Source organism: Schistocerca piceifrons, chromosome 8, assembly GCF_021461385.2.
Source record: "Schistocerca piceifrons isolate TAMUIC-IGC-003096 chromosome 8, iqSchPice1.1, whole genome shotgun sequence".
In the NCBI taxonomy this organism is placed as follows: domain Eukaryota; kingdom Metazoa; phylum Arthropoda; class Insecta; order Orthoptera; family Acrididae; genus Schistocerca; species Schistocerca piceifrons.
The window spans coordinates 250,830,467-250,854,172 of record NC_060145.1 but is presented as its reverse complement, the minus strand read 5'-3'; the positions used below and the strand labels follow the sequence as shown (position 1 = coordinate 250,854,172).

Below are 23,706 nucleotides of genomic sequence, written 5' to 3'. Positions count from 1 at the left end.
GAATCGATCTGAAATCCCTTGTCAATAGGACTCAGCACTTTATGTGACTAAAGAGCTAGTTGTGTTTCACAGGAAAGATGTTTACTAAACCTATGTTGACTGTGTGTCAATAGACCGTTTCCTTCGAAGTCATTCATAATGTTCGAACACAATATATGTTCTAAAATCCTGCTGCATATCGACTTTAACGATATGGGCCCTTAATTTAGAGGATTACTCCTACTACCTTTCTTGAATATTGATGTGACCGTTACAACTTTCCAGTCTTTGGGTGCCGATCTTTCGTCTAGCGAACGGTTGTATATGATTGTTAAGTATGGAGCTAATACCTCAGCATACTCCGAAAGGAACCTAATTGGTATACAGTCTGGACCAGAAGACTTGCTTTTATTAAGCGAGTTGAGTTGCTTCACTACTCTGACGATATTTACTTCTACGTTACTCATGTTGGCAGCTGTTCTCGATTCGAATTCTGGAATATTTACTTCCTCTTCTTTTGTGAAGGCATTTCGAAATGCTGTGTTTAGTAAATCTGCTTTGACAGCACTGTCTTCGAGAGTATCTCCATTGATTTGAAACTTCCTGGCAGATTAAAACTGTATGCCGGACCGAGACTCGAACTCGGGACCTTTGCCTTTCGCGGGCAAGTGCTCTACCAACTGAGCTACCCAAGCACGACTCACGCCCCGTCCTCACAGCTTTACTACTGCCAGTACCTCGTCTCCTATCTTCCAAACTTAACAGAAGCTCTCCTGCGAACCTTGCAGAACTAGCACTCCTGAAAGCTGGCCCGGTAGCTCAGCGTGTTCGGTCAGAGGGTTAGCTGCCCCCTGTAATAAAAAAACCTGAGTGAATGGATCAATAACGAACTTCAACGGGCGTCAGGTGACGTCCGCCACGAACAATTGAAACGAACAATAATGAACAAAAAAAAAAAAAAAAAGCCGGCACGGTAGCTCAACGTGTTCGGTCAGAGGGTTAGCTGCCCCCTGTAATAAAAAAACTGAGTGAATGGATCAATAACGGACTTCAACGGGCGTCATGTGACGTCCTCCACGAACAATTGAAACGAACAATAACGATCAAAATGAGATTACACAAAAAAAAGTTGGTAGAGCACTTGCCGGCGAAAGGCAGAGGTCATGAGTTCGAGTCTCGGTCCGGCACACAGTTTTAATCTGCCAGGATATTTCATATCAGCGCACACTCCGCCGCAGAGTGAAAATCCCATTCTGAAGGCATCGATTGTTTCTTGCCGCTAACATACTTCACATACGACCAGGATCTCTCTGGATTTTCTGCCAGCTTTCGAGACAAAGTTTCGTTGTGGAAACTGAAATAGGCGTCTCGCATTGAACTCCGCGCTAAGTTTCGAGCTTCTGTAAAGGATCGCCAATCTTGGGGATTTTGCGTCTGTTTAAATTTGGCATGTTTGTTTCGTTGTTTCTGCAACAGTGTTCTAACCCGTTCTGTGTACCAAGGAGGATCAGCTCCTTCGTTTGTTAGTTTATTTGGTATAAACCTGTCATTTCGACAGCGGCGTTATGTGCGAGGAGATTGATTGCGCAGATCTAAAGGTTACAGCAGAGCTGTCGCCGGTAGAAAGCCGACTGCACGTTGGCTTTTATCTCGAAAGAATGGTGATAATTGAGAAGTCAACAGAGGACGTCGTGGGTGGCGGAGCTCTTCCGCGTCGCGGGACGCGCGTCACCTCCTCGTCTGCCGCTGGTCAGTGACGGCGGGTCCTTTACGTAAGCGCAGGAGACCTCGCTCTCTGGGAGCCGGCGCCCGCCGTATGTTTGGGCTGGGGGTGGAGAGCCGTACCCCTCCTCCGGCACAGCCCCGCGGCCTGGGTGTGGATGCCGTCAGAGTCGGGAGCAGGGCGCGCGTGCCAGCCAGACAGCGGGCACCCTCCCCCCTCCACCCGCCGCTGTCACGCTGCCCCCCTCCAGCGCTCCCTGGAGACGACGCTGGAAGACGCCCTGCCGACCGGTGAAGAGCGGCGCCAAAAAAAGCCAGCCCGCCGTATATAAGGCCGGTGGACAGCGGCGTACTGCAGACGCACTTGCCGCGTGTCCTCAGCAGATCAGCAGCAGCAACAGCGACCATGCAGTCCTTGGTGAGTAGTCACGTGACAAGCTGCCAGCGTAGACGCCGGCTCGTGGTCTAGTGGTTAACATCGCTGCCTGGGTTCGAGTCCCGGCTTGGTCCGAAATTTTCTTCGCCCTGGGACTGGGTGTTGTCCTCGTCATTTCATCTCGTCGTAATCGACGCACAAGTCGCCGAAGCGACGTCAGATAGAAATACTTGCACCAGGCGGGTGAACCAGCCCAGATGGGGTCTCTCGATCCATAACGCCATACGATAGTTTCATTCCATTTTCTCTCAATGTAGTTCCCTCTAGCCTAGTACGAGTGCAGACTCCACCCTGCATATTTTTGTGACGATATGGACCATCATATGTCCTGTTGGCACACTATCTAGGACGGAAGTCTTATTTACATCTACACCTACATACATACTCTTCCAGCCAACGTATTTTCTGTCCTACTCCATTCGCATCTTGAGCGAAAGAAAAGTTGGTGTCAATATTAATAGTTTCTCCTACTCCATTCGCATCTTGAGCGAAAGAAAAGTTAGTGTCAATATTAATAGTTTCTGCTTATTTCTAGAGCGCCGCTGCACTGTACTTGTGTGCTGAGTTAATGATTACCCGCGTCAGCTGCATCTTTTCTGTCCAAGACCCGTTTCGTCTTTTATATGGAAGCTATTATCCAGTGTATCACAAAATAGTGTTGTAGCGAAGTGCATTTCTCTGGTACGCTATGAATGGCTTCAGTATAAAAGCCAAAACCGTCTCTGAACTGAAGTAAAGCAGCAACTGTAGCGGATATTCATTAACACTGTAAGCACGATAGTCTCGCTTATCTTACACTCATAATCCGTCAGTGAGATACACGATGACGACAGCATAATGATCGGACAGTGTCTTTCTAATAAAGCTTCTCTAAATTTACTCGACAGGGTACTGGCGAGAAGTATGTCTTCTTCCAAGGATTACTATGTAAGTTGCCCGATCATTTCTGGTGCACTGTCATAGTAGCTATACCGACCTGTTACGATCCCAACATTACGGATTTGAATCCGTTTCATGTCTGCTGACGTGCCTGTTTGATAACCCATAAACACTGGAACCGGTTTTAATAAAGGAACAGAACTCTAGCGTTGCTCGCACTAGGGTCTTCTATGCGATTCTTGCACAGATGCACTGCACCTTCGCAGAATCTTCCTAAATGATTTTGCTTAGTCATCCCATTTCATACCAGTTCTAGCTATTACACCCTAATACTTACGTGATGTAACTTGCTCTGTCTGCCAACTGATGGTACGATATAAGCCTCGAATCGCATCGCATTAGTACTGTTGAGAAGTAAAGTGAACAAACGGCCACTCCTTGCTTTATATTGACGACAGCTTTTAGTTTTGGATCTCTCGCACGAATTTTCTTATATCCTTTTGTAACGCAACAGTATACTTTTCTCCAGCGCGGTGGAAGATACTGTTTCTCCCTCCAAATCAGAATATTTATCTGGGAAATGTTTAACGCCATCGATGCATTTCTTGTTGGTTGAGATTGCTATGCTTTCAGCATTACGAACCTCAAATGGTTCAAATGGCTCTAAGGACTATGGGACTTAATATCTGAGGTCATCTGTCCCCTAGACTTAGAACTACTTAAACCTAACTAACCTAAGGACATCACACACATCCATGCGGAGGCAGGATTCGAACTTGCGACCGTAGAAGTCGCGCGATTCCAGACTGAAGCATCTAGAACCGCTCGGGCACTCCGGCCGGCCAATAACTGGAGTACATAAGAAGTTATGCACTATTGTCTAATCTTCCTCCACCAAACGATGGCCAAGTAGTTGATGGGCGTCTTACGGAAAGAACAATGTTCAAATAGGCTCCATGCCATCCTGGATTAAACCACGACATTATCTTCTGTATCATTCAGTGTAGTTGCAGTGTAGACGCCCAGTCACTGTGAATACTGGAGGTTTTACTTGGATCCAGTGGTAAATGCTTTGACATTAAACTCCGCGGCAAGAGTAACAACAGCACAGCACTTCGCTTAATTTTCGAGTCCTCTGCGTGTGCAGTAACTGTCGCGCGCGGACGTACCGGAGTGGGATGACGGCGGAACGTTGTGGTTAGCCACAGCACGAGAGAAAGAGCCCCAAGCTCTGCTGAGTCAGCGAGTAGCACACGTCTCGTACTCTGCAGTCCTACTCCGCATCCGCTGCAACTCAGGGTCTTGTTCAAATGAATAATTTTTCGTATACGGGCATCGAACAACATCTTCATTATAATGATACCTCTCTTTTAAGTAGCATTCTGAATTTTTTATTCAGCACACAGCTTTCCTTCCACAAGACTTGTTCAAAAAAGGAACCATTGCGTACCATTCATGTAAGCTTGACGTCATTCATAAAAGTTCACGAAACTGACTTGGTTCTTCTGTATCACCACGGATTAACATATCTCGTCCACTTCCTCGAGAAGACAGTAAACAATTGAAAACCCAAGAAAAATGCCCTCCTATCATTCAGTAAAACTTCTGTGGTAGACATTTCGTGTGAGTGCAATGTAGACCAACGAAGAAAAGGAAGAAACTCTGCTCATCTGTGGAGGATGTAAGTTTGCAGAACTGTAATGACCGGCGTGGTTTTTCCTTGTGTTTAATTTTTTGCTGTCACATCCAGCAGGTGGACGGATTATGTTACCCCAGATACATACGCTGTGTGGTAGTAAAAAAGTTTTCTGTTATGTTTTTAATAACACCGTGTTTACGTGCATGGTACAGTGTGATACGTTTTTGAACAGGTCTTGAGGAGACATTATTAGATAAAAAATACGGTGCTATTTAAAAAAAGACGTACTGCTATTAATATCTTAGTACCGAAGTTATGAGAAAGACTATCATGCTGGTTAATGTACCCATGGGAGCTAAACAAAATCTGCTTAATCCCTTTTTTAATTAGATTCTGGGTAAAGTTATTTAGGTTGTTCAAGATAAACGGGACGATAGAAATCGTGTAGCACCAGCCATCCTGTATCAATGAATATACAAAATATGAGACCAGGTTCTCCGATTCTTCTTTCATGTCAGGGAAGTCAGCTCCATAGTATTGAGGATAGTCATTTTTTATTTTATTTTTGTTGTATTTATTGATGTTAATTTTACACGCTATCGATGTCCGCCCCCAGTAGCTGAGTGGTCAGTGCGACAGAATATCAATCCTAAGTGCCCGGGTTCGATTTCCGGCTGGGTCGGAGATTTTCTCCGCTCAGGGACTGGGTTTTGTGTTGTCCTAATCATCATCATTTCATCCCCATCGACGCGAAGGTCGCCAAAGTGGCGTCAGATCGAAAGACTTGCTCCCGGCGAACGGTCCACCCTACGGGAGGCCCTAGTCACACGACACGACACGCTATCGATTTCGAAGTTAGGTCAGGTACTTTGATAGGACTGAAGAACCTACCAAGTTACGCAGATTTGTGCTTTCTCCGACTGCCTCCCAGTATGCATGTACCAGCTTCCCTTGAAAATCGATATAACTACGGAACTGTAGGGAACGGTAAAAGAAATAGTCTATACAGGGCGGCGCGTCAGATAGTATGAGGAAGAAAACATTATTAGTCCGACAGGATGGAATGCTTTCTATAAAAATTAAGCCTGTACGTCGTTCTCCATGGGGAAGTATCTTGGGAAGCGAAAATAGCGGTGCGTGCGGAGTTACAAAGGACTCACAGCCTAAACAAAAGCAAGTCGCTCGCTTTGACATTTGCAGACGATGCAGTTGGGAACGGGACAAGTTGCAGGAATTGCAATATTGGGAGAAGCAGAAAGAGTTCCCGTTAATGGTAGCGTTGTACAAAGAATAAGTTACGCTCAGTAGGCCAAAAACCAAATAGAATCTGATTCCAGTAAATAGGAGCAATCACCTGATAGTTACACCACTGGAGATCAGTCATTAGAATCAATCACAACCTCAGCTCGTGGGAACAAAAAAAAATGGCTCGGAGCACTATGGGACTTAACATCTGTGGTCATCAGTCCCCTAGAACTTAGAATTACTTAAACCTAACTAACCTAAGGACATCACACACACCCATGCCCGAGGCAGGATTCGAACCTGCGACTGTAGCGGTCACGCGGTTCCAAACTGTAGCGCCTAAAAACGCTTGGTCACCACGGCCGGCAGCTCTTGGGAACCATCAGGAGCGTTTCACAATAAATAAGCCACATAAATGTGGCATGGAGGGATGAGATGCCTTTAAAGAAGCCCAAGCAAGTCTAAAATCAAACTCTCGAATGTAAGTTTTTACTTAATATTTATCAATCTGAGACCCTTACAGATTTGGATTATGGGAAGAGATCGGAAAGTCTCACATAAGGGGTATGGAATGTTCCACAGTATGGGATACACTACTAAAAGAAGCTGTGCATCGCGGGAAAGCTTACTTTCAAAATTACTATTGCGTACGTTCCAGAACAAGTGCAGTACAATATATTTTTCTTCTCTATTCATCTCTCATAATCGCAATGACAGTAAAATTGTATAGTTTGAGCTTTTGCGCAAATGTACCTTTTCTTCCATTGCGCCATCCACAGGTGTAATGGAAGAAGGTGAGATAATACTGGTACATCACGCACCCATCGCTCCATGCCGTACGGACGCTATCAGTTTGTAGCATTCAGATCGGTCAGGAACTGTAGGCCGGTATCTTTCCCCACGTCTTCGATCGCATACCAATAACTAACATTCATTGAATTCGATACGTCAGTCTGAACACCACCTGCTAAACTCATTTACGAACGCCCATCATTCTGATGGACTGAGAAGGGAAACACGGCGCGCCGGCAAGTAGATGGATATCCCGTGCCGCAACCGGTCTCAGCGAAGTTCGCGGACGGATTCCTCCACGGACGGCCTTGAACTGGTGGCGGGGGTGGATTCCGAGCCAACAGTCTCTGTGCCCGCACGCCGGGGCCTCACGCACTGCGAATGTAAACACTTACGACGGGCGAAGTATCGTCCTGAAAGTGAAGTGGCCGAAGAGGCGGACTTATCCTTCTCCGAGCGTTCCCAGTATGCGTCCGGAATCCGAAGTGCTTGTTTTCGTGAAAATATGTATGCGCATGCCTAACAGAATACAGAATCCGTGGATGCCGCTTACCGAATCATCTCTGAAAAGGTCTCTTGAAGATCACAATAATCTGTCGTCTGTGTCTGAAGCATAATTTTCGTAGAGTTACAACAGATTTCGTCCTGAGTGATGTAGACATTATTGTATAACCTCATATTGTATATTACCTTTGAGAAAGAACCAAAGCTATCTAACCGCGCTATAAACTGCAGTAGTGTCGTTTGGTTCAAATCCCAGTCCAGTTGTCATGAGTCTTGTTTTCTTAGATCCCTATAGACGAATGTCGATATCTTTCCTTAAGTAGACGACATGCATGTCCTTCAAACATCGTGATTTTGTTTTCCGTCTCTATTTCGACGCGAACAAAGCTTGCAGTTTTAATTCTTTCCTTTTTGGCACCGTTATAAGAGAAGAGTTCCATGTCTGGCGACTCATTTCAACTGCCACGCAACAGAATCGATCAGTTCGTTTATTAAAAATGGCAGATAGGGAAATATGTGAAAGATAAATAAAGAAACAAGAGAAAGACTGTAAGAAAGCTTTGGTAGTCCGATTGACCCAAATCTCAAACAGCTGCTACGTTGCCAGAGCCATTGTCACCGACGATATTCTGTGTTAATTACCAGATAGATAAAAATAAATGTCAAATCTTTTGTTTTCATGCTGTGTCTTCCAGCTGGTTTTGTGCTGACTATCACGTTTCTTTCCTAAGCCAATTTCTTGGTTCCTAACGTACCATTAATAGTGGAAGCGTTCGGCTCAACACATTCGTGGTGAATATTAAGAGTTATAGACTGTCTGCTTACGTAAGACAGTTCTTGCAACTGGAAATGTTATAGTCAAGGAATCTGCGATTTAGAAATTTAGCGTCCTCGGTAGAGAAAATGAAGATACGAATTTTACTCAGTTGGAAGACCTCCAAGAGGTCTATTGTCCAGTCGCCTAGTTAGAAAGGCTTTCCTTCGTCGTGCACAGTGGATCCTATCTTTAGCAAAATATGAGTTTTGCGTTAAGCGCATGTGTCTAGTGTAATGTCTGTAGAGTTGTTAATGATGATGTGGGGGAGGGACTGCTGCCAACAAAGAGCTATCTCGGACGGCATCAAGGGTGCCACGGAGCTTAGAGGATCCTGTCATACGAAAGGATCACCACCAAAAGCATCACGTGCACTCACTACAGGAGGCACTGCCAAGAAGTTTGAAATTTCACCCAGGATATCGACACAATATCTATTAATAAGGAATTTTGTAACAGTTCCTCTCCTCCGCTGGTCACTTGTGGTGAAAATTTCTCCCACCATCTGGATCTTGGGTTTCTCCCACCATCTGGATCTTGGGCTACCCCGAAATAGAGCGCCACCGCACAAGCGCATGTTACTGAAAGCGTCTACGGAGGCGGGCTGTAGAGATACCATTAAGAATACAACTCAACATCACAACGAATAAGAACAGGGAAGGAAATCGGTCGTGGCCTTATTTAAATACTTGTCTCAAAATTTTCATGAGTACCACCAAAAAGGTGCTAAATTTTTATTACGCTGCAACTAGTGGTAGCAACTTCTTGGTGCCATGCATAAAGCTGTGGAGCACAACCAAAAGAACTTACCCCATAATTTGCGTTACATGATGTTGGGAAACCACTTGGATCCTACGAAAGGATCACTGTACTCTCGTCTGTGTACAAGCTTCTTCTGTACCACTTCCCACAGTTCGATGCAGTAGAGAGACAAGTACTTAGTTCTGGCAAGTGTGAGTAACTCGGCGAGTTCAGTGATCGGCTCGCACGATACTTGCGTTGCCGGGTTACGATCCGGAACATCGCGCTGGCGCTTAGCCCAAACGGGTGTCGGTACTGCGTACTGATCTGAATCAGCTAGCCGTAGTTCAGTGGATTGGGGCGGGGGGGAAATCTGCGCGTTTAGCATTTTGCTTTCTCGGAACGTAATAGAAAACCTATAATAGATTTTTTGATGGCGAAAAGAATGCTTTACTGCTGGCAAGAATGACGAGCACGTTCCGGTTATATGGGTATTGGAAGAAAATATGACAGATTTAGAGCTTTTCCCTGGGGACATGCACGTTCAGAGAGTTCATCCAGAAAAAAATGAATGAATTTCGTTTTAGTACTCGAACTATGGAAAATTAATGTAGTAAGACCACTGTATTTGCAAACGTCGACGACGAGGAGGCTGAGGCAAAGTCCGCGTAGATATTTATTCTTTACGCGACATTATGAGCACTTTTCATATTCATATGTTTTCTCTCTTTCTTAATAATAGATTTAATTATTATGTAACTGATATTGCTTAAGTTGTCTTTTCAGGCTGACTTTCTTAAGTGTCTGGTGCACATTAATGCACACGAATTCTCAGGTCTGTTGCCAGTAGTACCACTTGGACCGTCATTTAATTTCTGCCACGTTTTATTTTATTTTTAAACGTAGCAATACAGTAAATTATACTCATGCCGCTACTTCCTATCTCCATGTGGTGCTAATCTTTTTTACCCCTACGTAACAACCATACCTAGCATCCCGTAAATGCGCTTAGCGTACTCTTACCTTTCTCTGTTCCTACATATCTTACTTCTCTTTACAGAGGCAAATTAGCTACTCGTGGATGCCCACGCATGTCACAGCTACAACTTCTCCCCTTTTCTTTTTTCTTTTTACATTTCAGATTTGTTCTGGCTGCTCTTCGTAGTTTCCGTGCGATACCTTTTTGCAAATGTTAGTTTTTTTCTCTTTCTCATTTTTACTATGATATACATTTCATTTCCACACACTGTAATGTTTCAGAGGAATGTTTTCAGACACTATTTCCTTAGTTATGTATCAGTTTTAATGTAAGTTAACTCTAACTACGGAACAAAGCTTTTTTCGCCTAGTTCAGATTATGACTTCCCCCTTACCACGGTAGCATTTTACAGTGTTATTTATATGGTAGCAGAATTTTTTTCGTATTTCTCTGCATACACCAAATTATTTAAATAAGTATCACGAAGTTAGTATCTTGTCCTATTTCAGCAGGTCACCCTTTTGTGAATTAAAATCGTTCAGTATTCAGTTAATATGCCCAGTGGGCGTCAAGCAATAATTTCTGCGATAAGGTGTCATTTATTTCTGATATTCCCTTCCATTACTTTTGCCAGGGAAGTAGATATACGTAAAAGCTCCTCCATAACAAAAACGCTAGTATAACGATGCATGGGAGGGGAGGAAGAAAGATTGTGCTATCATGTCCCGTCAACGTCGGGCTCGTTAGAGTTTGTGCATAAATTCGGGGCATCTGACTTAAATTTAGTCAAACAAGGAAACACAAAAACATGAATGCGGCGTACTCTACGTTCGGTACGATAATATAGCGACGATTGAAAACAGTCTGAGACCTATCTACAGTTAGCTGGTTGTTCTGCTTGCAACCAATGTTTGAATGCTAGTCTGACCTATGTGTCAGAGCAAGAGGTCCTTGAACTTGGGTGCGACGTTTGTAAGTGCAGGCGCGACGCTGCGTGAGTTGCGTGGGAAGCGCAGGTGGGCGGCGGCCGAGCCTTCAGGAATGTGCGTCGGTACACTCCAGTCAGATTAAGTCCTGTCACCGCTGGAGGACACGTTGCTCCACAAAACTCTCCGATAAGGAAGGAAGAGTTGCTTTCGCAATGGCTAAGTATTCTGTAAGCGTCTTCTGATTTCTGACTGTTACCGTATCCAGAAACTATCTAATTTTTAGGTACACTGGTAACTCAAGGAAATGACACTGGACTCGTGAGGAGGGATGGAAAAAAGTATAAAATTGTCTGGGTGCCTTTCGCCAGCAAATGCTCTACCGTTGGAGCAATCCAGGCTCGACTCACAATCTCCACGCACTGTGGAAGGCACGAGAGCAATACTTGTGGAAGATGAGCTATAGAGACCGGTCGTGAGAAGAGTAAATATAGCTCAGTCTCTAGAGCATTTGCTCACGAATGGCCAAGGCTGCCGGTTTGAGTCCCGGTCCGGTACACAATTGTAATCTTCCAGGATATTGCAGACAAGCGCACACTCTTCTGCAGAATGGAAAGTCATTCTGGGAACAATCCCCCAGGTTGTGACTGAGCCGTTCCTTCGCAATATCCTTTCTTCCAAGAATGATAGTGCAGAATGTCAGACACGAAAGCTTCAGCGAATCTGGAAGGTAACGGATGAGATGACGCTATGAGGGCGGGTAGTGTCTGGATAACTGCCAGTAGAGCATTTGAGAACCCCTTTAGCTTTCTATGTGGCACCGGGAAAGTGATCAGACTGTCTTTCAAGCAGGATGACACTTTTTTCCGGACGATTGTGCAGTCTTAAGTTTAGCTATGTCTCTTCTGAGTCCTTTCCTGACGAATAATTAAGTTCTATTTACAAGGCAAAAGGCAACAGTTATCTCCTGCTACTAGTACGGAACAGCAAGTAAAACGATGCTAGGGAGAAAAACTACGATACTGCAACTTGCTAGTGCAACTGCAGGTCGTACCATCTTCATGTTGGTTTTACGTAGTTCCCCACATCACATACGGTGATCAGTGGAGTACCTTTTTCGAAAGTTTTTCATGAAATGCTCTTCAAGTGTTTGTCATCTGTAAAATGAAGCAGCTGACAACGTTTTTACACCGTAGGTCTAAGGAAGAAAAGTAGCAGCACTGTTCTTCAAATCGGTAGCGGTCAGAAAACGAAAATTGCAGAGTCACAGTGGACTAGGAGATGAAAGAGCAAAATGTCAACCCGACAACATTTAGGACAGTAATCTCCTACGCATGATCAGCGAGAAGAATTCAATGTAGTAGAGCAGCGACTACACGTGGAAGGAAGGTTGGAGTCTTTTGAACCTCCTCCGCGGCGCACTTCACAAAGAGCGTGCCGTATGTGCTCTGTTATTAACAGAGCGCCTGGGAGACGTGACTGCTACGCACGTTTTGTCAGTTTGTCAGACGCGCAGCTGTTTGTCAGTCGGCGCAGTAGATACCGGGCCATTGTCGATGATGGGTGGAAGCCTTCTCGTACCTGCCAAATAAGGATAGCTCATTCAAGGGGCCGCTAGCAACTCGAAATATCCATATGAATAGCCGCTATCCTTGTTGGGCCTCTCGTGTTTCGGTCGTCCTTTTCAACTGCGTCATTTCCCATCACATAGTTATTTTCTTTTCTTCCACATCAGACTAGGTGAATACAAAGCTTGTACCCATATCCAGCCTCATTTATATGGTTCTCAAACATTTAGAAAATGTTTACACTGCACTCTTTCACACGGGATGACACTAGAAGCGGACAGATCGGGTACAGAAATTGCGTTCCCGGTGTGGGGAGCAAGGGGGGGGGGGGGAAGACGGGGGGGGGGGGGGGAGAGGGGGATGACGTGGCCCGAAGAACAGCGTCTGGCAACTCTTTACCACCAGAATTACCAAATCCAATAATTAATCATTCCAGCCGCATGAAATTACGGGACAAAGGCTAGAAAAACGAATAATAATAATAATACTAATAATAAGATTCTTAGATTCCTTTTTCAACTGGTCAGCTAGGCCACCAATCATCTCATCATTTCTCATTTCTACATACCTACAACATCCAACATCCTCTCTTAATTTTTGTCTGCCATTACAGATTTTCTCCTCTATTCCTCTCGGACTCCTAGTCAAACTATTTCCACTGTTCCTTGTCACTTTCTGATAACAACATTGTCACATACTACTTTTTCTTTCACATTTCCACTATTACCTTTTCATTTCGCACGCTATACTCCCATTCAAGTTTTAAAACCCTTTTTCCCCGAAGCGTATTTCAAATGTTTCCAGTTTAGTCTCCTTCCGTTTTCCTACGGTACTCGCTCCCTTCCCATACACAACTGCTCTCCGGACACAGATTTAAAATCATTTTTCTCAGTCCCTTATCAATATTTCACAACAGCAGAGAGATTTGTTAAAAAAAAAGACATTTTCGCCGATTTAGTTCTAGTGCCTCTCTACGCCCGGCTCTCAGCGTCTGTTCAAAGGGAAAGGTGTGGAGGCGACACAGAACTCCACCCACTCTCCCTTCCTTTCGTTTCAACACGACACTGCGCAAATACTCATTAGTATTCGTCCATACGATACGGGGCCGCACTTGACACACAGTGAGAAGAGAAGCGAGGCAGCATCTCATTCCTTCAGTATGCCTGTTTCGAGGTTCGAAATAATGACGAAGCACCTAGCGCCATTCACAGCAAAGTAAATAGTAATCGAAGACACTATGTAGCTGAACCAGGAGTTCGGAAGCCCTTTCACGGTTTCCAAAGGTGAAGCTGCTGTGAATTACTGGCAATCCTTCAAATGTCGTGATAGTAGCTCCTGCCTCTCACACCACAAGCGTTAGCTTAATCTTTACATGTTTGCCATGTGCTCAAAGCCACTCCTGTAACCAGCTTTAGACACTAGCAAATAAGCACTCTGGACCGTGCTGAATATGTATTCGTTTACAAACAAAGACTTCCTAAAATCTCTTATTAACACACGCTGGGAGCCACATTCAAGAAGCAAGGTCTGAGCTCATCTCCGTAAATGACGTAATCACTCTCACCTTGTCGGCGCGACTCAGAATGCATACCTCAGGTGTTGGTGAGGCAGATGACTACGGAGATAAAACTTAATTGCTTTACAAACTAGCGGTTGTTAGCGGGACGACGCCGGAAGCTCCTAGCTGTTCATTAACGGTAACAGTTCGTAGTCATGTAGGGCACGATGTCCTAGTTAGCTTCTCCGGTGCTAGAATGCAACTCAGTTCGAATGCTTGACTACTAATCTTAGTTTGACGAATCCATTGCCACTATACGTAGTTACTTCAAAGGTAATACGATCCATATCGACTTACGTGTGCTGCACTGCTCCACGGTATACCTTATGTATGATTGCGGTTTTTATCCAAAACCTAAAATTTCCGCAGATGTACTATATTATTCGGCAGTTATTTATATTTGCGACGTCTGTGCAGGTTTAACGCGCTTAACAGTAATTTCCTTAATGGCACAACGCCTCAGAAAAATAAACTTTTCTGTAAATTATTCTCGATTATTATTTATTTAGATGCTGTTTCATTTAGGTTTTGACGGAGAACAAGTTATTAAGTTTGCAATAAGTACTCGAATGGCTTCATACAGTTAGTTAATCTGGGAAGAATGGGAAATATCACACATTAGACTTCGCTGATTTTCAATAATAGTTTGCTACTAGCAGGATGGCTCAAATTTCAGTGGATAAGATTCTATTACTACATTATCAATCTGTATGTCACACTAAGCTAAAAGTGATCTGGATTCTATGACCATTGCTCACATTAAGCTATCACAAGTGGTTGTTTACTAGTTTATAGTTTGGTTGCTGAGATGGTTTTTCAGGTTACAAATCTAGAGTTAAGTAGGTTCGGTTTCCACTGTGACCTAAGATTTCGTTTCGTTAGTTATTGTTGTTTCGCATATGTTACGAACGCCGTTCCACATTTAAATTTGGGTCGTCCCGTAATTCATTGGGCTTATGCATAGGAAGAAGGCAAGTTCATAGCGTCTTCAGTAGGATCGTAATTAGTAAAACAGAGAGTTGAATAAACGAAAAACTGGAGTAGTAATTTCACCAAGTAACTTTATTCTGAAGATATTTCTTTAATACAGGGAGACAGGTTCGCGCTTGGAACCGACTACTAAGCCTTTCGGGATAAAAAGAAAATTAACAACTGAGCTATACCAGCACATGTCAGGTCTAAATTCTGCGTATCAACGACCAGAACATCGCCACTGGTCTTCCACTCCAATGAGTTTCTTATTAACGTCATTGCACACAATCAAGGTTCGAGTCCCACTCCAACAGACGATTTCAGTACGTCAAAAACATGGTTCAAGTGGCTCTGAGCACTATGGGACTTAACTTCAAAGGTCATCAGTCCCCTAGAACTTAGAACTACTTAAACCTAACTAACCTAAGGACATCACACACATCCATGCCCGAGGCTGGATTCGAACCTGCGACCGTAGCGGGCGCGTGGTTCCAGACTGTAGCGCCTAGAACCGCTCGGCCACCCCGGCCAGCTCAGTACGTCAGGGAGCTTGTTTCATAGTACGTAGTCTACAGAGTGAAAAATTAGTTCTGAGTACCCGCCCATCACTTCTTAGGTACGTTTTATCTAGCAGTAAAATTTCTTTAGCTTCTGTTTCCGGATTATTTGTATGCTGGGTAGAGTTATCGTATACCAGGCTTTCCAAGAGTAGTGTACCAAATTCCCTTAACAGACATGTCTAGTTCCGAACTGCACTGCTGCTTGCAGCAGAATCACGAAGCAACGCTAGTAGCAGTAACAAATTTTCCTTCGTGGTACTTGACTAACACATCCATTTTTGAAAACTCGTTGTTAAGCTTTATGTGTATTGCGTGTGTTTCAGGTGGTTTGTGTCCTGGCTTTGGCGACGGCGGTGTTCTGCGCGCCGCAGCAGGTGCTGGGGCCAACTACGCCACCGGTGCCGATCCTGAGGTCTGCGCTCGACACCAACCACGACGGAAACTACGCCTTCAGGTTAGTCGTAGCAACCTAACCAAAACAGATCCATATTTTGGAAGGCAGGTACATAACATTTAGTATCCTTATCGTTTGTCCGCCACCGTAGTTGAGCGGTCAGTGCGGCTGACTGCCATGATTGGATTCCGGTTTCAATTCATGGTGCTGCCAGGAATTTTTCCTCTGTAGGAGGACTGGTACGGAGTCCTCTTGAGGCCAACTGGTGAGCTGCTCGAGCGATCAACAACGTTTCCATGGTCAAGAAATCCGGCAACGGTCAGGAGAACTGTATGCTGGCCACATACAGCTCCACACAACATGACGCCATGGATAGACGATGACCTGGCGGTGGGTCGGACCAAATTGGTCCGTGTAAGGACTGAACGCAGCTAACGGCCTTGCCGCAGTTGTAACACCGGTTCCCGTCAGATCACTGAAGTTAAGCGCTTTCGGGCTGGGCTAGCACTTGGATGGGTGACCATCCGGTCTGCCGAGCGCTGTTGGCAAGCAGGGTCCACTCAGCCCTTGTGAGGCTAACTGAGGAGCTACTTGATTGAGAAGTAGCGGCTCCGGTCTCGGAAACCGACATACGGCTGGTAGAGCGGTTTGCTGACCACATGCCCCTGCATATTCGCATCCAGTGACGCCTGTGGGCTGAGGATGACACGGCGGCCGGTCGGTACCTTTGGGCTTTCATGGCCTGTGCGGGAGGAGGAAGGACTGAACGCGGAACTTTGCCTTATCTTACCTGCACACATACTCTGCAGTACCACAGGAAAAGAACAGGTGTCACTTGCGTCCACTGGATGAGAAAGTTTCACGCAATATGCCAGCTACATGACAGCCATTTAATTCTACATCCCTTAATTGTGAAAGCTGCATAGTGCTATTTCAGATCACAATTTGTACTTAGTATGCCGGCCGAAGTGGCCGTGCGGTTAAAGGCGCTGCAGTCTGGAACCGCAAGACCGCTACGGTCGCACGTTCGAATCCTGCCTCGGGCATGGATGTTTGTGATGTCCTTAGGTTAGTTAGGTTTAACTAGTTCTAAGTTCTAGGGGACTAATGACCTCAGCAGTTGAGTCCCATAGTGCTCAGAGCCATTTGAACCATTTTTGTACTTAGTATAGTTTTTAATATATGACGGCAATCTATTGTTATAATCCATCGGAAAAACGCCCTTTGAAAAAAAAAGAAAAAAAGATCTAGCTCATTGGAAAAATGCACTGATGATCCAAAACTTTACGAACATTGCCCATCATGAGAGTAAACACCAAATGGTGGTGGTGTGGGCACTTGACGCGGTAAGAAAAATATATAAGCGGAGCGGAGACGAACGGCCAATCGTTGTAGCGACGATACGGACCGCAAATGGCTAAATCCGCTGACATATTAAGAGGTTTTGACAAAGTGCAGTGCACAATGTTTAATAAGTGCTCCCCAGTAGTCGACCCGTACGCATTCATTTGTTGACTCAACGACTTCGTGAATCACATTTACAATGGATAGAGGATCATTTGGAACGTCTTGTCTAGTAGGACGAATTAATGCTTGTATTTACAGCAGATCGATGGTCGCGTCCGGGCACGCCGTCATCCAGGCAAACAACTGCCCGAAATATGCAGCGAGCCACAGATGGAGGCTTTTGTAGGCAGTATTATGCTACAGGGGTTTCCACGAGTCTTGCGGTAGTAATCGAAGGACCATGGCAGTTATGGATTATGTGCACATTATTTTGGATCACTTGTATCTCTTCTTGCTTTGTATTTTCCCCGAAGGCAATGACATCTTCCAAGGGATATGTGATCATGCCAGGAGGCCACGATCATGCTAAAGTTGTTTGTGGGGGATAATAGTAAACTCACGTTCATATACTGGCACCAAATTCGCCTGATCTGGGTCCATGGTACGCATGTGGGACGATATCTGCCGCCATTTCCCAACCAACCAATGGTCCGTTCTTAAGTCCTCCCGATCTACAGAACGTACGCTGATCAATATTTATTCCTGCCTATCTGGCCCATACATGGAAGAAGCAGGAGATACCTTCGCATGAAAATTTCTTTTTAAGGGAAATAAGAATTTATTAGTATACAGCTTCTCGTGTACTGTCGTGCATTTACCGAGCGATGTGAACTCGTGTTCGGGGGGACGACGGTTCAGACCCGCATCCGACCATTCTGATCTAGGTTTTCTCTGATTTCCCTAAATCACTTCAGGCAAATGCCGGGACATTTCCTTTGAAAGGGCGCGGCTGACTTACTTCCCTAACCCGATGAGACCGATGATCTCGGTGTTTGGTCCCCTCCCCCCCAAATCAACAAACCAACCAACGTACCATCTTAACTGATTTGGCATGACGCACTGAAGTTTTTAACTAACGTGACGCTGTCCTGTTACAAAGTATAGATTCTGTTTCTAAAAGGTGGGAACATTGATTTGATGCGATATGAGAAATGAGAGTTTGTAGCCAGTAATAGGTAAAATGATGGGTTTATAAAGATGGAAGAGAATGTGTTCCCATAGATATCCTGAAAGATTGCCAAGAAAAGTATATCATTTTAGGTGAGTATTGCTGCCATGTTCGTTGATCGTAATTGGTACGCTTAGAAATCAGAATATTGAAGGTTTATACACACGACAAAAATCCAGTTGATAAAGAGGACTTCAGCTAGGCTCAAATACAAAATCCTAGACACCGTGAAATGTTACTTTTTCTAGTTTACACAAAAATTAAAAAAAGGCTGTTGGGATCAAGCGGGACGGGAAAGGGGGGGGGCTAAATATCTCAGGCTGGAATATAGGAAGTGGAGGAAATTTACGCGCATACATAATGTCCATAAAGCGATTTCAATTCATGCGCTGCCTACATAATGGTAAAGTAATAAATGTCACGCTGAGGTCTATAGAGCTGATTTAAAATGACTGCATACATCAGTGAAACGACGGCTCCGTGTATTGCATGCTAAACCTTACCCCCCACCAATAAGCACCCCCAGTGGAGGATGACGAGCTGAGTGTCCTTAGCTTTTGCAGATGCAAGTGTATTGGTGTTCTCGTCGCATTTACGAGACCGTTGAAAGCGACAGCATGGTTAACGAACTTGAGCATCAGTGAGAAATAAACTGGAGAAAACCGGTTGTCCTTGTGAGAAGGCGCCTGGCCTTTTTTTTTTTTTTTTTTTTTTTTTTAATCTTCGCTCTCGGAATCTAGATCTGCACTTCCAGATAACTCGGCTCAGGATTCCTAAACAGGTTTCTCAGGTTGCGAAAGGACACGTTTTTCATTTTTATGCAGATTCCGGCGGCGGCAGGTCGATTACCTGGCCCTTGTAGGTTGAATGACCATAGACGTCGCTGTTGACAAGCGACGGTCGACCTTCGTGGTATCTCGTGACATGCAGTAATTACTGACGATTCCTGAACCAGTTAAGCGTACGATGTATGGCTTTCTTACTTCTGGAGACTCTTTTTCGTAAGGGCGTTGTTGAAAGTAATATCCACTACTCTTTTTACCCCAAACGGGCAAAACAATAAGAGCACACATTCTTTTCATGTTATTTAGCGTACTAAATTAACGTTAATTTTATACACTGTGAATAAATTATTGATTAATTATTTTTTTGGAAATCGAAGTTTTCTTCTCCGGCTTGTTGCAAAACATGTACGGGTGTTACCTTCTATATGACAGCTGAGGACTTCACTGTTATGCATTTCTGATGTTTTTTGACTTATCTTGCTCATATATAACTGTCCGTACTGTAGTGGTACGAACGAGTACAGCTTCTCAGCGTGTTCTCAGTTCCTGATATTATTACATGTTTGGCGATTGCCGCCGCTACGACAACTTATTTTATTGCACTTGACTCACATGGGGCAGTGTTCTTATTTTTGCTACCACTTTTAAAATGTTTTTACACCAGTTGGAGGTATAGCTACTTGCCCCAACACAAGCTCAAACGACTCCCCCTGCCAGACAATGAAATCCGTCTCCCTTATTCATCCATCATATTAGCTACAGCTTTTTCCCCCATATCCCACTACACGTCAGACCTCCCCCCTCTCTCTCCAACTTCTCTCACGTCTTCTACTACGGTCCTGCCCAGCAATTAAACCCCTGCTCACGTTACATCTTCCCACTCTCCAACCCAACTTTATCTCTACAGATACTACACAACGGAACCTATATTTATATTCACATCCTTCAGTCCTACAGAACACCTAATGTTTCCACTCCCGTAAACCTTTCTTTTCTCCAGTGCAGGTCCTTTAAGTGCGGTGCTCGTTTGCAGTTCCTGCAACGTGTTTCAAAGACGTATTTTAGGCTTCATCTTAACCTTTTAGTCTTCCAGTTTTTATTTGAAGAATACAGATGTTATATAAATACTGTAAAAATCCATATTTTTACAGTTTTCAAAAAAACTTGTAAAATATTTCATCTTTTAATCATACTGGTTTCGTTTGCTGCATCTACATCCATACACATACTCCACAAGCCACCGTATGGTGGGCGGTACCCTGTACCATTAGTGATCGTTCCTTTTTCAACTTCACTTGACTATAGAGCGAAGGGAAAACGACTATCTATATGCCTCGTATTAGTCCTAATTTCTAGTATCTTATTTTCATGGTTCTTACGCGAAATGTACGTCAGCGGCAAAAGAATCATTCTGCAGTCAGCCTCGAATGACTGCTCTCTAAATTTTCTCAACAGTCCTCCCCAGTGATTCTCATTGGAGTTCCCGAAGCGCCTCCGTAATACTTGCTTGTTGTTCTAAACTAGCTTTAACAAATCTAGCAGCCAGCCTCTGAATTGCTGGGCTGTCTTTCGTTAATCCAAACTGGCGAGTAATCAATAATGGGTCGCAATGAACCACATTTCCATAAAATTTTCCCAACAACCCGAAGCCGAACATTCGCCTTCGCTACTACAGTCCTTACATACTCATTACATTTCATATTGCAATGCAACGTTACGCCTTGATATTTAATCGAAGCGACTGTATCAAGCACCACGCCACGCTACTAATACTGCATTCGAACATTATGATTTGTGTTTCCTACTCATTTGCATTAACTAACATTTTTCTACATATGGAGGTAGCTGCCATTCATCATATTAACTAGAAATTGTATCCTCCTACGATCACGCAACGGCGTCACCTTCCCGTACGCCACTATATCATCAGCAAACAGCTGCAAACTGCTGCTTGTCCCGTCTTCAAGATCATTTATCTACATATAGAATAATAGCGGTACTATCACATTTCCCTGGGGCACTCATGACGATACCCTTTTCTCTGAGGAACACTCACCGTCGAAGACAACATACTGGATTCTGTTACTTAGTTTTTAGTTGAACGACGGAATTTTGCACCACTGGCAGAAGGGGCGAGGAGGATTAAATCTTTCTTTTTCGTTCTTTTGCTACTGCCTTTATCTCGCATTGTGCGCAGGGTCGGCAGGGTTAAGTACGGATTTGGCATGGTTAATTTTAAGGGGTGGCCGGAAGCCCTTCCTGCCGCCCCCAGGACGGAATGAATGTACCCAAGCTGTCTGCGTCTACTGTAAATCGTGAAATAATGTGAACGTGTTTCAAATGTCTGCGAGTCGTGTAATTGAGGCGGGACGGGGGGACCAGCGTGGTATTCACCAAACAGAATGTGGAAAACCGCCTAAAAACCACATCCAGACCGGCCGCCGAGCGGATTCGATCCGGGGCCGGCGCGCCTACGCGAGTCCAGGAAGCAGCGCTTTAGCGCTCTTGGATATCCGGGCGGGTGTCGAGGAGGATTAAATAACAGTTAAAAAAATGTTTGCTTGCCATTTGGCTAGTCGGATAGCTTGCTGGCCTGTCCTTATGCACGACAATTACCACATTAAAACTACAAAATACCGGAAATTGTCCAGTGGTGGCAAATAGAAAGTCGAAAGCAGAAATGTTATTGCAAAAATTTTGTGCATCTGATGTACCTGTCCGAGAGGAAAATAATATCAAAAGATGTTGGATTGATTACGTCAGTTTCTCAGCAAATGGCAGAGAGGTTAAGATCTTCGTCTGCTCGTAGCGATTCAGTTTTTCTATGAATTTCCAAAACTTGGAACGACATCGCCGATAGGATGTTATATCTAGCATTTCTTCGTAAACATTCAATGTTCGTCACTGATTTTTTTAAAAATGTTTTTTTGTATCCGCAGCTTTGAGACTGGCAACTCGATCGTCCGCGAGGAGCAGAGCGAGGTCCTGAACCCGGGCCAGCCGAACCAGCAGCGCGTGGTGCGCGGCCGCTACTCGTACGTCGACCCCGAGGGCCGCGACGTGGTCGTCTCGTACATCGTCGGTGAGGACGGCGGCTTCCGCGCCGAGGGCAACGTGCTGCCCAAGGAGCCCGAGATCCCAGAGGCCATCCAGATCGCGCTGGCCCGTAACGCCGCCGAAGAGGCGCAGCTCAACGAGCAGCAGCGCGCCGAGGTCGCATCCGGCCGATACGTCCTCCAGTAGGACCACCACCAACCGCCGACCGCCACGATCCCAGCTGCTCTGACGACCCCCGCACTCGTATATCGGCAGCTCCCACTGGACCTCAGCTTCCTTTGCCATCTGCAGTAGCGTACCGCACAGTGGTTTGCACGTATTCTGCAGACAGTCCAGTAGCCACCATCCTTTGGAGCTGCCGACGTACAACTGTTCTGAGCCACCACGGAGGAACCTCAATATGACAAACATCGCTGTTCGTCACGTGCAGGGGTCGACAAGCTGCCAGAGGGTTGTGCAACCAGAATCCCCACACATATCGCTGCCGACTTTTAGAGCACTGTGCCCAGTAAAACGCTAGATATCAATCCACAGCAAAAAGCGCGTCTCGAGACCAGATTCTTCCCCGTGTGAGATACAACACGGTCATCCCTAGACAATGGGAGTGATAGTGTCAAGAGAAAACCTACAGGCAAAAGTTTGTAGTGGTAGTATGCCTTCAATGAAGGCGTCCATATACGTCAGAGATTGGTTAGCAGTGCTAAGACTGTTCAAGATAGAATCTTGTCAGTTTCGAAGCTGCCAATCTTGAGTTTATGTGCAATATTTTCTGTCCGTTTTCTCTTTACAGGATACTACAACACCAAGAATAAAAATTTCTAGGTACACCGGGAAGATAAGCTTTTTGTTCTGGTGGCAAACCCCACCTTTGTAGTTTACGAAACGTTAGTAGCTCCCCCACTGCCACGCATTTACTGGACACAGTGCTCTCGACTCCGATGCACACTTCACACTTAACAGTACGCACACAACTGTTGCAGGCTTTCGTCTACAGTACTATTGTACATACAGTGTTTCCACAACCATTTGGCTCGAGACGAAAAACACAAAAACGAACCTGTACAATTAGAGCATACATTTTCGTTGTTTCGTTATGTAGTTTCGCGCCTCACCAGTATGCCCGTTACTGTTAAGATCGTGCCATTGCTTCATGGTCCAAACAGAATCGCTGCTCGCAGCATTGTGGCCTGAATGACTCGTCTAATTACTAACGATGTATACATTTATACAAAACGTTTGTCATCATCTGTATGTAAAAATTTTTAAGCAATAAAAATATTTAAGTCAAGGTACTGTCTTCTTTTACTATCACGTTCAATTTACCTTCCACCCCTGTTTCAAGAAAGGATGTTATCGATGGCAGCTGTAAAGAAATGTCAACAATCTCGTAAGGTTTTTTTCCTTCTTACCTACTTCTCAGACTTTTCACATCAAAATGACAGCGACGTGAAACTAGTCTCATAATGATGCATAACCATCACAACTCAGTGGAGAGGAGCATCTTGTCGAAAAAGGATAGCTGAGTGATACTCAAGAAGTTGAAAAACAACAAAGAATTTCGCTATCGTAAATGTACTAGAAATGCCTTCAAGAAGACGAAATATTCGGCTGACAGTTTTGTAGCTTAAAAGGGCGCTTGAA

General features: G+C 44.7%; 1 protein-coding gene, 1 non-coding gene and 1 pseudogene across 2 annotated transcripts; 2 read left to right on the top strand and 1 right to left on the bottom strand.

Moving 5' to 3' along the window:
• Window positions 1–600: 600 nt before the first annotated feature.
• Trnas-cga lies at window positions 601–675 on the bottom strand. The gene has a single exon. It is a non-coding gene; the product is annotated as a tRNA-Ser (tRNA).
• A 1,314-nt stretch (window positions 676–1,989) lies between these two features.
• Window positions 1,990–23,353, top strand: LOC124711229 (larval cuticle protein 16/17-like). The gene is made up of 3 exons (XM_047241187.1): window positions 1,990–2,119; window positions 15,638–15,768; window positions 21,948–23,353. Exons 1-3 carry the CDS (start codon window positions 2,108–2,110, stop codon window positions 22,249–22,251), a joined length of 447 nt encoding a protein of 148 aa, XP_047097143.1. The 5' UTR covers window positions 1,990–2,107; the 3' UTR covers window positions 22,252–23,353.
• LOC124712819 lies at window positions 16,139–16,256 on the top strand (annotated as a pseudogene).
• Window positions 23,354–23,706: the final 353 nt, after the last annotated feature.

Coding starts and splice junctions, on each gene's coding strand:
- LOC124711229 (XM_047241187.1), top strand. Junction 15,769..21,947: donor GACGGAAACTACGCCTTCAG/GTTAGTCGTAGC, acceptor TTGTATCCGCAG/CTTTGAGACTGGCAACTCGA.